This window comes from Lycorma delicatula, chromosome 3, assembly GCF_047948215.1.
Source record: "Lycorma delicatula isolate Av1 chromosome 3, ASM4794821v1, whole genome shotgun sequence".
Lineage (NCBI taxonomy): Eukaryota > Metazoa > Arthropoda > Insecta > Hemiptera > Fulgoridae > Lycorma > Lycorma delicatula.
This window is the reverse complement of record NC_134457.1, coordinates 37685470-37701487: the sequence shown is the minus strand read 5'-3', so window position 1 is coordinate 37701487 and position 16018 is coordinate 37685470. Positions and strand designations below refer to the sequence as shown.

General features: G+C 30.5%; 1 protein-coding gene across 1 annotated transcript in view; it reads right to left on the bottom strand.

Moving 5' to 3' along the window:
* Positions 1 to 16018, bottom strand: part of LOC142321113 (RYamide receptor-like) — a 227312-nt gene that overhangs the window by 197773 nt on the left and 13521 nt on the right. Inside the window, exon 2 of the mRNA XM_075359105.1 lies at positions 3532 to 3755. Within this exon, the coding sequence (XP_075215220.1) occupies positions 3532 to 3755 (224 nt within the window). The remainder of the gene's footprint in view (positions 1 to 3531; positions 3756 to 16018) is intronic.

Sequence of the window (16018 nt, the reverse complement as noted above, 5' to 3'; positions counted from 1 at the left end):
CACGAATTACTTCATCAATTTTATTTAACTGAGAAGAAATAGGCAGAATTCAGAAAAAATTTAGAAGAGAGACCTTCGAAAATAAGCAGGAAAGAATACGAAGTGTATAGCGTTGGAAGGAGGGAGTGTATAGTGTTGGAAGGAGTTATTTCGTAAAACTATAGTTTGGAAAGTTATACACAACAATCACAGTTAAGTAACTAGAATTAAATATACGCAATACTGAAGGGTAGTGAATACAATGCGGTTGGGTGAAATGGTAAAAGAAACAATTTACTAGGCGATAAGAAAGTTGTTTAAAAAAGAGTAAAAGGAATAAAAGAATGGTGTGAGGCCGACAATGATGTATGGCTCTTGAGAAATGACCAAGTATAAAAACGCACCTAAAGAAGATGGAGATGGTGGAGATTGAAGTGCTAAGATAACGAATGGTGTGAAGGGAAGGGAAGGGAGAAGAAATAAACACATTACAAAAATGGCTAAGATAGATCTTAAGGGCTACAAGACTGTAATGCGAGATAGTTTGGATATATGAAGCAAGTAGTAAAGACGTCGTCTGTTGGAAACAAGAAGTAGCAAGGAGAAACAAAGACAGGATCCAAATTAAAAGGAAGAATAAAATAATACAAGACCGAAAGAAAAGGTGAGGAAGACCGAACAAAACGGAACGTTTTAAATGAATTAAAGATGTGAACGCTGACCCCCATTTGAAGTGGGATAAGGTAATGATAAAAGATAAGAATTTTTAAATTCATTTTATGGTAGGAGAGAGTAGCATGCATAATGTGTAAAGTTAGATTGTGTTATATATAATTTATGTAGTTAAAAAAGCTACTCGTAAAAACAAACAAAAAATTACTACCTATCTCTGTGAACATTAAAAAGCCTTTAACGCTGCTACTGCTGCGTTAACGGTGCTAAGGTGTTTTAAGATGCATAGTAATAACTATGAGACTATTGATTATGTATATTACTACTCTCGTCTATTGTCAGTTTTACAGTTGTAAACTGTTAATTTCAGTGCAGTATGGTTTTGTTGTTTCCCAGTTGTGGTCTTTTAAAACGCCTTACTCGTTAGAGGAAAGTAAAAGCCTGTATAATTTCTGGATACTTTCAAGAAATGCGTCATATATTTACGAAAAAACTTCAAAATACCTGTATCCTACTTAGCTCAGAAGAAACATGTAAAATCTGGTTAAAAAAATGGTGTACAGCGGGATCAGTTTCAAACTCAAAATGAAATAAGTAACCTTCCGTTAGAACTAGTGGCCATATCCGATATTGAAAGAAGAATTTTGGCCGGTCAGATAAAGTCTGTAAGTTATTTATTACGATAAACTGATGTAAAATTCACATCTTCCCTAAGATTCTTCAAGATTTCAGTTTGAAACCATATCTTGTAAAACAACACTACAACAACTTAAGAGAACAGACGAAACAGGTTAATTTATGCTACTGGATTCTCAAAAATATTCTCGATAACTGTTAAACATGATGCTGTACTTCTGTCGGACGGATAATCCTTACTGGATGTTTGAGCGTCCATTTTACTATGAGAAAATCAGGTATCATATGCCGATTCAAGTAATCGTATAGCGGGCCTATTTGGTTAAATGGCATTTGTCTCGCCACCACCCCATTCGGTCCCCCTAAAGCATAGACTAAATGTCAGTGCCAAGATACGGCTACTGTGCCTCTAAAACAGTTTAGCAACCTCATTACCTAAAAGCTCCTGGTGAGCTATCTATCAGCATGAGCGGATTAAGCAGGGTGCTATTTACCACCCGCTTATGTTTCCCAACCGCTCACTTTTTAAACTAAATCTAGATCGAGGAGGCGCACCCCTTGTTACTAATTACTAAAAGTCATTAAAGTTAATAGAATAAAAGACAGCAATTTAGGCTGTCACGCCTTGGTCGCTGTATACCAGCTAGTGCCTGTCCACCATTTAAAGCGCTTGGAGCTTGTATCTGGCTGGTGGCCAGCCATTATCTCAGGAAAAGCTTCCCACAGCGGCACTATAGGAATCAGTATAACCCAGATTAATTTTTAAAAAACTCTAGCGATGACGATTGAACTTCGCAACCTCACCGAGGAACTCCCACACGGTCCGACAATGCGGCTTTCGCCACACTGACTCGCCGTTTATGAGCGTACAGTTTTCCCCCTGACCTCTATATTCCAGGGTGGCCCGGTCTCTGGCAACCCCAAGAGCAGGGCAGTCGAACATCTATGCTCGTTCGACTGGACCTCCCCGCAGACACACAACTCATCAGCCGCTAGGCGAAACTGAAACAGATATTGCTTCAAATCCACATGTTTGGTGAGCATCCGCTGCCGCATGTCATGTCTTGGGCATCCGCTGCTCTTAAAAATGAATTCGAGGCATAAAAACCTATACAAGGATAAACCTATATAAGGATCGTATAAACCTATATAAGGATTGTATAAACCTATACAAGGATCGTCCCTTAGTCGTGGTGTGCCATTCAAGCTGCCATGCCTCCATCACGAGGCTCCATAGCCTCTTCTATGGCGGGAAATGGGCAACTGAACGAAATTTAGATCCGGTGCATTGTGATCGCCGTTCCGCTCCGGTTCTAGCCCGGCTCGAAACCGCATCCCAAACGCCTCGGCTTCCCGACCTCTTCGCAACTTCCACATGGCTGCCCGAACTTTCACCACTAAATCGATTGGGAGAGCCTTTCCCTGTACAATTTTTAAAAAATTCTACGCTAAGTTAACAGACTGATTTGATATCGCACATCAAAAAACTCGCTAGCAGACGTTAATGAGGCTTTCACAAAAGAACGAATAGTCAACAGAGGGTGGTGATTTCCATGTTCGTCAGATTTGTCTAGTTGGGATTTTTTCCTTTGGAACTATTTGAAGGATAGAGGTTACGAATTCTTGCTTAATAATAATGATGATCTGAAAGCGAACATTGAACAAAAAAATCGATGTAAACGATTGGTTTTGCGTCTGGCGATTCGCAATATGATCACTCTTGCACAAAAGTGCATCGGTTGCCAAGGCGCTCCCTTCAAGTATCTTTTGTAGAAATATAGTAAATATGAAAACTTTTGCTAATGTAAATTCAGAATTTAATTTACGTTTCAAGTTTTTTAATTTTTTTCATAAAGTGTTACAGGCCGCAATTGTGTTTAACTTGTAGCTGTTCAGTTTGAAGTTGTTCACGCTCTACAATAAGGTTCTTCTACGTATTGTGAAATAATATAATGTAGATATTTTATATCATACGTTAAAATTGCCCAATACCATACATCAAATAAATCTCAGAGTCTACATTTCTATTTGAAGACACGAAGGAAATTTGACTCTTCGTCATGATTAGAGATACTTGTTCAATATGAAAAACTAATATTTAAAAAACACCATATACTGCACAACTGTGATGTCTCAAATGTACTACACAAAACATTCGAACGTGTATAAGTCTCTTAATCACGAAATAATATATATTAATTATAAAATGCGTGTAATAAGCTATCTAGTATAAGAGTAACCTACCTTTTTCCTAGGCTGAGTATAATTATTACGGTTAGATTACCGCTTAGGCTTAACGTAGCCGTTACTGAAAACAATAAAACAAGGGCTGCTTGTATGGGAGGTTCAACAACTTCCAAACTGGGATAATCGTAGTCATCAGGTATATCTTCCGAGTCGCTGCCATTTAAAAATGAAACGTTCAAGTTTTCTCCTAAATCTTGGAAATTAACTTCACTCTCCACCATCTGAAACAAAACGTAATACATATTTTATTATTTTATAAACCAAATTTAAGGCTATATATCAATATAATATGTGTAAATAACTCAAGAAAAATATAATTTTTATTATTTTAAGGTTTCTCACCGTAGTAGTTATTCAGATCACGTGACGGTAATGTACCAAGTCACATGTTCTTCTATTATAGGAACTTCCTGACTAATGCATTTGTTATTAGAATCGTGGCTTTCTGTATGTCGGCTTGAATATGTATTGAGAGATTTAATTTCTTCTGGTATCGCGTCACTGTTTTTGCTGTTATACCTGTGACTTATATTATGAATGGTACTTTTGTTATTAAGATCTGTTTCCAAATTTCTTTCATCTGTATTTCAAGGGGAGTATATTTTTATTTCATCTCTCTTTCTTTTAATATTAAATTATTTTAGATAGCAATATCTATTATATTCGTACGTTCTTCAGATTTCTTGATTAAGACGATATCCGGTCTATTGCATGTAGAGTATTGATCTGTCCCAGTATGTTTGTAGTTTTCGTTCTCTAGAATGCTTTCAGGTGTGTACTTGTAGTATGATATGTATGTTGTGATAAGTCCATATTTAACTCCAAGTTCTCGGTAAATTATTTCCGCTGCTGTATTGCGTTTTTCAGTGTACTCTGTGCCAGCAAGTATTTTACAACCTTCTGATACATTTTCGATAGTTTCTTTTAATTGTAGGCATTTTCTGCACATCTCTTTATATGTTCTCTTTCATGATTTATTTTCTGTAGTTTTTCGTGGCTATTAGTTTATCTTGTACGGCCAGTATAAACCCTTCAGTCGCTGGGAATAATTGTTTTATTGTAAGCCATTTATATGATAATGTTCGGTTTATGTTTAATTATTATTATTGTTATTATTAAAAGAAATGTAATCTATTCTTAATAATAAGAATGCAAAAATTTCTAGCAATGTGGAATCTGCTAAAAAGAATAGTCACTTATACTTAAAAAATAACAATATCTATCTCAATCAAACCAGACCACAAAACTGTCCCTGTGAAACTCCAAAAATGCCTTTTCTTACATGAAAAGGCCTTGTTTTGCTTTCACTTCCATCTTTAATAAATTAACAAGAATTTAAAGTCTTACAAAATTTATTTAAAACGCAATTAAAACATCTACTTTTACATATGAAATATTGCTTTATATACTTTATAATACTAAATAAAAATAAATAAATCCCAGAATTTTGTGTATTTTACTCAAAGCAAACAAAAATATTTTATCTGATAATTTTCATTAATGCCTTCTGAACTTTATCTTATTTGATATTTTACATTTAGTCTCTTTATTTATCTGGATATTATTTCTTATATTTCTATTTTAAACAAGTAATATTGACTTTAATCACACATTTTTTTTTTATAATAGAATATATATTTTGTGACGTTGCTTTGATCAAAGATTTATACAGGTTTCCTTTGATCTATATTAGCAAAAGATTGCTTTCATTTCCCATCTAATGTCATCTCAGAAACGTTTCCTTGTCATTTCAGAAATGCACATGCAGTTCCTTTTTTTAATCCGTGGGAAATATATCTTCTACCTATCCATAAAGTAATCTTTATAACTCTTATTACGTACCGATCAGAAAAAAAATTATTTATTTATTTATTTAATGTAAAATATACAGAATAAGAATTTTTTATTTAGCAAATGTTATAAAATTACATTTAGTCAATTAACATTTAATCAATATTTCTTATTTTATAAGAAATATTGATTCACTGACCAAAAATACAATGAAGTTATCAAATTTAAAAACTTAAAAAATAAGCTTGTAATAATGTATTTATTAGTTAAGTTCAAAATATTGTATCTTTTCAGTCTTGTTGATACTTTGAATAATCGATTTAGCGCCAAATAATTCCGATGGTCATAAAATCGTTGTTTGTATTTTTTCTATATGATTTCTAATATCATTAAATATAAATTAATTTTAATAAGCTCTAACCCTAGAATTTATTTATGTTTTAAACATTATAAAAGTTTTAACGTTCTACAATATTTACGATTTTAAATTAAATAATTATGTGGTAGTGAAGTTTTAATTATTTACAATAATTTCTTATTCCAAATCTTGAGAAAAGCCTGCAATATATTTTTTTTTAAAAAAGAAGCGGATGAGCAGTGGTATTTATTCTCGAATATACTAAGAATTAAACCAAAATCTGTTATCTTTTCAGATGTTCTGGAATGATCTTGGAAACTAAGCTGGTGATACGGAACATCTGAAAGATATGTTTCTGTCTATTTTCATGTCCTTCAATTTTCAATTCTATGAAATATTAATTGTTTTTACTTATTGTATGATTCAAGTGTTGTAAATTAGTATCCTAAGTAGTAATTTTCTCAAAATAATAGACCTAATAATTTTGACGCAAAATTACATCAACTCTCTCCCATAACTCGACTATTTGTTAACCGATTTTCAAATATAAAATTTCATTTTTTTCAAAATAAAAGGTTTAATATATTTTAGCAAATGACATAAATTTTGATAAAACTAATATTTATGGAGATACAACGGATTGAAAAATAAACATGGCCGCCATTTTGTAATTTGCAAAGGTATTTAAGTCCTGATTTTTTGCTAATTTTAAAACTTTATTACCAAGACGCTTACCAAATAATAATGTGATTCATCTACCCGAACTTGAGATATACATTTTTATATAAAAATAACAAAATAGCGGACAGTGGGAAAACGAAGGAAAAATTGTTATTTTTCCTAAGGATATTTTTTGTTTAGTTTTACAAGTAGAATCCGAAAAAGTATAGCCAGTCCACCATTTTAGAAACATTCTGTATATATACTCAAATTATATAACATGATGTTCCCCTAAACTATTTAATCGATTTCTAAATATATGTTGTTTGCATTCATAAGTGTCGCAATCGTTGATGATCTGACTTCAGTCATAAATCATTCCAAAAAAATAGAAAACGACATAGTTATTTTACAGAAGCAAGCTTCTCATACTACGCTTAACAAGTAGGAACCGAAGAAAAGATAAGTGAAAATGTAGAGTAAACGATCACCATTTATTTATTTTCCTCACTGAACCGATATCGGAATTATAAGCCTTCGATATACATCGAATAGCTTGTAGGGATAAGCTCTACAAGTGAAAAAATTGACATTTATGTCAATTTAATGGTAACTAATTTATGTATCAAAAGCGAAGGCTTTTCCACATATTTGCGATAGAGAAAGCGAGACTGTGAGATATAATACTATTTTTTTTTCCTGCACGTTAAATAAATAATGTAATGCTGACAACAGGAATCAATATTAGATAATATTTTTTACTAATTCTGCTTATTATAAAACGAATCGTATAACTAGGCATGTGACTTTTCTAGGCAAAAATGTTTTGATGTAAAACATTTTTAGAAAAGATTAATTACACTATTAAATTATAAATCTTTTCTGCTAAAATTTATAAAATAACATTTTCTTTTCGTTTTCCATTTTTATTATATTAGCATAACACTTGGAAAAACGGTTTTTTACAGTTTAGGAAACGTAAAATTTTAACAGCTATTAAAAGAAAATGAATGACAATGAAAATTTAATATTTTATCATGTTAATCATTTAACCTATTTTCATTCTGTCGTGACCAGATCGGCGTTCAGTATCAGAAACTCATTCCAAAATCAGACGGGCGTTTGCGATAAATCTTATCGTGGAATCATCAGTTCACAAACATTTGACTGCTATAAATTCAACATAAATTATGATACAGTTAAAATGATGGCGTGATGAATGTAGATTTGGCATTATTTTATGAATTTAAATGGCGTACATGGAACGCCAGTTTTCTCGTTCAAGTACAATTCATTCAAATTAACATAAATCCTGTTGTAAAAAAAAAATACGAATTTTTCTTTCTTCGTAGACTTATCAAATATTTAATAATTCATGAAAATAAGTTTATTTAATTAGCAAATTTCAGTTTAAAAATATCAGTAAATACAGCGTCGTAAATAAACACTTAATTCTTATAAAAAACCGTACATAGAGTTTATTGTAGTTTCTATCGGTGATAAGTAAGTTATGTCGGTAAACAAGTCAATAAAAACAAACAACTAGACATAACAAACAACTTGGCTACATAATAGATTACATCCAGAACGTATTTGAACGAGAGAACTACAGCTCTATGCGCGCGCCTCTTTAATTCATAAAATAGTTCAATTCTAGGTCTACTCACGTTTTCCACTGTTTTATTGGAAATATATTTCAGACTGTTTTAATATATTTCAACTTTATTTTTAAAACACCGGTAACATCCTGAAATGAATTTTTTTCTAAAAAAAAAGTCATAGGCATTTTAATAATCGTTCAATCGAACTGATATTAGGCAAATTAATAACAGGAAGGGAGATGAGATGAATATGTTTTTGAATGTCAAATGTTTATCGCCGTCTGTTTTCTTTATAGCTGTTTAAACTTTACTTTTCCAAAAATCTTCTGAAAAACTGATTTTTTTTTTCTAATTTCACCGCTAATGGAAAGAAAACAGAAAACTAGCGTTGTTTAGCGTTGTTTTATATATTTTACGCAGAGAAGATTGATGATTCTAACAGTTTAATTAATTTTTTCTAAATTTCTTTTTGACAACCACTAACATGGCAAATTCACTCGTTAAATTATTTGGCGCTTAATAAACTAATGACCCATTTAGTTTAGACATTTGTTTAAATGGAGATGACTTAAGTATTATTAATCTTTTTAAAAAATTTACAATTCACGGTCAGCCATGGAAAAAGGAAATGAAATGTTTACATTTGATGTTGCATATTGTTTAACATTTCCTTATTTATTTTTATCATTAACCCGTATTACGTCAGTATTTTTAATCGTATGTATTTATAAATCAGTTGACACGGCGGCCTCCGTGGCGCGAGTGGTAGCGTCTCGGCCTTTCATCCGGAGGTCCCGGGTTCGAATCCCGGTCAGGATGGCATTTTCACAACGGCTACAAAGTTCGTTCATCTCATCCTCCGAAGCAATACCTGACGATGGTCCCGGAGGTTAAACAAAAAAAAAATCAGTTGACTAATTTCGACAATTAATTGTGATTAATGTATAATGTATAATGTATAATCTGATGATAATGTATCAAAAGCGATTATATATATATAGATTTCAATGGAAACCCCTTTCTCTACATAACATAATTTTTTAATTCAAATTTACAATTGGTACCGATTACAGTGGCGACTCGTAGCTAAAACTAGTGGGGGTCCTACTTCAGAAAATTTGTTGCCTTTGTTTAAAATTTTTTTAGAGTAAACAAACATGTATAAACAGAGAAATTATTCAGAAACTTGATAAAATCCTCAAACATTTTTTACTTAATTTAACCTAAATTGTTAAGAGTTCATACCTGATCTACTCGTATAAAAATGAAATCCATTCTTCTTGTTTTAATTTACGCGAAAAGATCAATAATAATTTTCTCCTTAATCACACGCGGAGTAAAAAAAACACTACCTTCTAGCGGCACGTCAGCGTCAGCACTCCGGGAGCGACAGTCCTCTCTCTTCCTAGCTTCCTAACTGCGCATGCGCACAGCAGCCAAACGCCATGCCGCTGGAACTGTGAAGCGGACAGTTTCATACAAAACGTTTTGTATCTTTTTCATAAAATGGGAGATGGCTACTGACATTAAGCGTAAGGATTGTATGTTGTACAGGTATAAAGAAAGAATTAAAGAAAAAAGGATTCATTATAATTAATGTTATCGATAATATCAAGTGGAAATAGGAGTTCTGCAGTTCCACAGTGCCTATACGCGAGCAGCCACATTTACAGTGATCCGATTGTAAATTAAATTCGAATAAAAAATGTCTGGGGTGTGTGTGTGTTGTAATTTACACAGTCTCAATTCAGTTAAAAGAAACACTACAATGAATCGACAAAACATTATTAGACAGCGTTTTTTTTCTTCCTTTCAGATAGAGAAATCAGCCGTTGACATAACCGCGCTTTTTATTTTTAATTTATGGACAATTTTAGAAAAAAGAAATCTAGCATACAGAACTTTTACAGTCATCATATGATGAAAACTTTAACAACATTGCAACATGAATTTACTTTAACAACTTTAACAATATGCATTTCAGAAGTCTTTCTTCATTGTTTACTTTTCAGTAAACATTTTTGTGTTTATAAAGGAATTTTAAAATCTAGCTTTACAATAATAAATTTCCGTATTACGAACTAATTTACACTTTATTCGTGCCGCTAAGAATTATATTATGATAATTTATCATCTAATTCAAACAATAAATCTAGAACTATGTGAGCAGTTATCAAAAAAGAATACGGATATGAAAATAAAACGGTCAGGAACTTCAATAAAAACACAAAAGAACTCAATCTTCGTTATTTCATTCCTATTCCGGTAAGGAAGGAATTTAATAATTTCATTTCCAGTATTTCAAACAAAATAATATTTATTCATCAGTATTCTTATTTTCTGATAAAATTTAATCAACTTTGAAGTATTAAGAGTAAATATTCTGCGAGTATTTGAGGATTTTCATGCTAATATTTTAAAATAAGTCCTCGATGCAATATTATTGTTGTACAATAATTACAAACAAATTTAATTAATGAATTTTTCACAAATAAAGTATTCCCTAGCTGCCCTAAGACTTCTGTTGTAATTCCTTTCCTTAAGCAAGATTCGGGATTTCTTAATTTACAAAATCATTGGCCAGTTTCGTTATTGTCCGTATTTTCAAAAATAATTAAAAAAATAAGAAAAAATCAATTTTTAACATTTTTTTCTCTTAAATAACTCTTTAAAAAACGTTCAGTATAATTTTAGAAAAAAATTGTGTATTGACAAAGCTATTTCCAAGTTTTTAGAAAAATATTTAAATTTCGTAGACAACAAAAAGAGATTCTATTTTCAATTGAAGTTCTCATTCGATTTAGTTCCACACATTTTACTGACAAACTTAGTGGTATCAGAGGAGTTAAATATAATTTTAAGTTTATACCTTACCAACCGTAAATAAGTATTTGAAATTCCATTTTTTGATAAGAATACACAAATATAATTTAGGACCTTAAGTCAAGATGTAGATTTGTATCACACATTCAACGAATACATTAAGAAATGCTCAAAATAATTTTCTTAATTGAAAATTGTTATGTAGTTATTTTTATATTAAATATATTTATCATTATTTCCTGTGTTTGTATTTAAATAGTTACAATTTATTTTTATATTTAAAATTTATCTTAGGATGTGTTCTGGGTATTATTATATACTAATCAGAATAAAAAACTATTTTCTCTGGAGAATTTGATATTTATTAACTAAGTTATTTTCACAAATCAACGGAAAATTTTTATAACACGAAAATTAAATCATACAATTTCTGATAATGGAATTTTCTAAACCAGAATTCAGTACACAGAACTTTTGCTTTGGAAAATATTATTGTTTTTTTTTTTTTTTTTTTTTTTTTAGTAATTACTTGGAAGTAATAGGTGTTTTTTTATATTGAACATCGTGACGGAGGGAGAAGAAAACAATTCTATAACAGCACGAATAAAAACAAACAAATACATCACCCAAACAAATTATATTATTCATGATAATAGGCGAATAAAGTGGTGTACTTTTAAAACGTGTTAGATGTGTATCTATTTGGTTGCAAAGCAACTAAATTGTTTATATAGATAATAAACTACAACATAGTTTATTATTATAGGTATAAGAATATAATTTTAATTCTCCCTCCGTTCCTGCTTTTCCCCTTCCAATTGTGCATCAACATTGAAAGTACAATATGGTATGTATATATTTTATTTATTGCAGTACTGAAGTTGATGAATAAATTATAATTTATTTAAGCTGATAAACAACCATGAAAAGTAAAAATTATTATTATTTACAGAGTAATTAAAATGATTACAATGATACACATATTATTCATGTCATATTCATTTTTCAAAATACAATTTTATCACCCACAGTCACACGGTATTAGGCATATATTACGCAGTGATTATGAATTTTATTTTCATAATTCTGCGTGCTCAATGTAATAATATAAACAACAAATAATGGTGATTGTTTATTGTTTATAATATTGTTAGAAAAATCTCAACTACATTAGTCAAGTGCGATTCTCGTGTTGTGGAGCTAATTTTATGTGACAGCATTGCTGCGAACTTTTTAATAAAAATGCCATTCAGGTGCATTAACCATCCGCACAGTTTCAGATACATTTGTGGTGAGGTAATATTAAAGTCTCAGAGGGAACATATAATGGCCCAGTATAAAAAGTCATATGAACTACATTTTCGAGTAAAGTATCTGATTAGGTTAAGTCCTGGGCTCCCCTCATATTTGATGCAATTCATGTGTAAAACTGTTGACTGGTTGGTTGAATGGATCTCATCACGTGACATTTACAATTCCAGTCGTTTGGAGAGAATCGAAGGACCACTTCACAGACAACTATTTTTGTATAACGAAAATATCAACGATAACAGCTAAGAATTGACATACTGTTAAATATTCTGATATTCACTCCGTTATTAGAAAAATGGCTCATAGCCAACAGTTTCCAATTTCAGTACCACCGATAAAAATAAGATAAAGCTGTTGATGTTGAAGGTTGTAAAGATTTACCAGATAATGAACATAGAAGAGACCATGAATTTTTAAAAAATACAGATACTGAACTCAATCGGTCAGAATTAAATGATCTCATTCATGATCTAAAGTCATCCAAATTCAAGCAAAAATTATCGCTTCACGACTGAAAGGATAGAATCTTTTACAATATTTAAATAAGTGCTTTCCGTATCAAGCAGTGTGAATTTCAACGTTGTTTCTTCCAGTACGGGGGCTTAGTTTACTGTATGATGTTTAATCTTTACTAGAAATTTGGGATAGATGCACCATCCTAATTAATGACGTTTTTTTATAGAATCCTCAAAGCGTAGTTTGAAAGCAGTCCTACCATAGTGGTAATAATATCCCATCGATCCATCTAGCACATGAACCTCACATGAAAAAGTCATATGAAACTGGTATTGGATAATCTAATTCAATAAGAGAAATAGTTTTTAAGACCTGAAAGTGATAAACTATTACTTGGTTTACAACTTGTGTGAACTAAATTCTATTGCTTCTTGTGTGAGTGGAACAGTAAAATAAGAACATTTACGTTTAAATATAGTGGGAAAAAAGATAAACATTAACTGTAGGTAAGAACTTGTGAGTCCAGCATTAGTAAAAACTGAAAAAAGGTTTACCTTCCGCCACTAAAAGCTAGGTTTAAGGAAAATTTCGTTAAAGCAATTGAACATGACGGGACTGGATTTCACTTTCTAAATAACACGTATCCTAATATAAATGATAAGATAATGGAAGGTACATTTGGAGGCAGATAAGAAAACTTATAAATGTTATAAAATTTGAAGACAGATTGAATGACTGTGACGTTGTTACGTAGAAATCTTCTAAAAAAATCTGATGTGGACATCACATGACTTCCTTGTAAACCTATTAAATTACATATCACATTTTTTTCTGCACTTCATTTAAACTTGTTTCATTTGAAAGTGAGATACGATCCTCCAATTCTTTAATAAATTGGACAGTTACATAATTGCTGAAATATTAATTTCTATTAACATCAAATATTTATACAATTATTAATCCAACAGTCTTACATGGAATATTAGGATAGAGTAAAAAACCTTTATTACTAGATCAGTATTATTCGTATCATCGTGAGTTTCTGATTAACAAAAGTTTTAGATTTCTGGTTGTCGTATAAATAAAAGGTAATAATAATTAAACTATTCCGTTTAGTGAACTGTATACGGATACAAATGCTAATTTTGACCTTACGCTGTAAAATATTCAGTTTTTAATATTGGATTATTTGGTGAATAATCAAAAATGGAAAAGAAACAATCACACAGAAACATGAAGAAATATACTTCAAAAAAAGTCAAGAAGATGAATATGAAGGGAAATAAAATGTTAAGAACAAGAGAAGAATAAAAACATTAAGAGAAGATGATAAAGATAAAGAAGAAAAAAATGTTAAAACCAAAGAAAGAATAAAGAGGAAGAAAATGTTGTAAGCAAAGAAAGAATAAAAACATTTAGAGAAAATGATAAATAAAAAGAGGAAGAAAACGTTAAGACCAAAGAAAGAATAAAAATATTAACAGAGGACGATTAATATAGAGAGAAAATTTGAAAACTAGAGAACATGAACACAAATTAAGATTAGAAGAATTATATCAAACCAAAACGTGATTAAGTGATTGGTAACAAAAAACAAATAAACGAAATGATCAATCCCGACTTAGGAAAAATATTATCCGACAATATCAGAGAAGTAATGAAGTAAAAGATATAAATATTTTGCAATTTATTAAATATCGAGCATGTATACTTCAGTGTGTATGTGTTCTTGTGAGGGTATGTTTTTCAATCACTCTGTAGTTAACTTTAATGTAGATAAAATTAAACAGAAATTCCCGAATAATTAAATAAAATTAAACTGAAATTAAACTAGAAAATCCAAAAATAATACGATTTTAAATTATAATTTTCAATTGAAATTAAATAAGCAGATGTTTCACCAAATCTATAATATGTACACAATGTAATAATGCGTATTAAATTACACATACACATTTTTAAAAGTACATAAAATCTTATTTCACTAATAACTTCTGATTTTTTTTCATATTTTATTATTGTTATAATTGAATGATTATTTATTGTAATTGTTTTTACAATCACGGGCTTATAATCATTAATACATTTATATATTTAAATTAAAGAAAAATTAAACTTAAAACTAAAAAAAAGTTTAAAAAAAAGGAGATGTCTGATTCGAACCGATGTGCCTACCCTTGTAAGATCCAAATACTTCATTAATTAAGATTTAATTTGGCTATAACTCTGGAACCAATGAAAATAATTATCACTTATGATATATTGTTGAAAAGTTCTCAATGAGGGCTTATTACTGCAGTTAAGAAAAGATCTAAAATCTAATTTTGTTTGGATTTTGGGCTTTTTTGGACACTTTTGGTTTAGTCGATTGCAATCAAAAGGGGAGGTGTGCAACTAGATGTTACAACAGTCCTAAATCCAAAATTTTAACAACCTATAACTTATCGTTTTTGAGTTATGCGAGATACACACATATGTACGTATAGATTTCACGCCGAAACTAGTCAAAATGAATTCAGGGATGATCAAAATGGATATTTCCGTTGAAATCTGAAAACCTAAATTTTTCTCGATCACAATACTTCCTTTACTTCGTACAAGGAAGTAAAAATTTGAAACAACTTTCTTGGAAATCATAAGGTAGATATCTACAAAGAACTTAAAGCTGATCTTAAAACTATAAAGCACTTGGATGAATTATGTTACTAAAGACCCACTTCTTGTATTCTCATCTGGATTTTTCCCTACCAATCCTGAAACTGAGAAGTATAAACATGGAGAACTCTTTCGCCAAAAAATATCCAGTATGGAAACAAGCGACCAGGGAAAATGGAACCCAAAAATGCTGGCTGACCACTGCTGGAATCTCAAGACTTTGTTCCTACAGCAAACATCGTAAAACCAAAAAAAGCAGATTTTAAGCAAATATAAATTGCATATGTAATATTGTTACATCGCAGTCACAAATTCTTTTTCTTAAACATGAAATTACAAAAAGACATGCCTGAAAGAAAGAAACCACTTACGTATTTGAAACATACTTTGTTTGTTTGACTTGCGTCAAACATACTATAAAATTCAGCTATTAACATTCTTCTAAAAATAAACGAAATTTTATTGTCCATTTTAATATGAACAATAAACTTTTCCCCAAAAATATCAGTTAGTTGTCATTTAGAACGTAAAAATATATTTGAAGATTAAATTTGAATCTATGATTTCTGTTTTTAAAGTTAATTTTAAAATTTCAAAATTGCTCGTTCGTACACACATTTAATAAATGATAACGTAACAAAATTTTGAATTTTCTATTATATATTGTTCTCATTCTCATGTAAAAAGATAACTTAATTCATGACTTATTTTCTCCTACTTGTTATAAATACAGATAATAAAAAAATTGAACTCAAGATTACGCAAAAAATCATTTTAAAGAAGATTTTGTTAATTCTAAACCTAGGTGGCCATTTCGGTTATTAAAGAA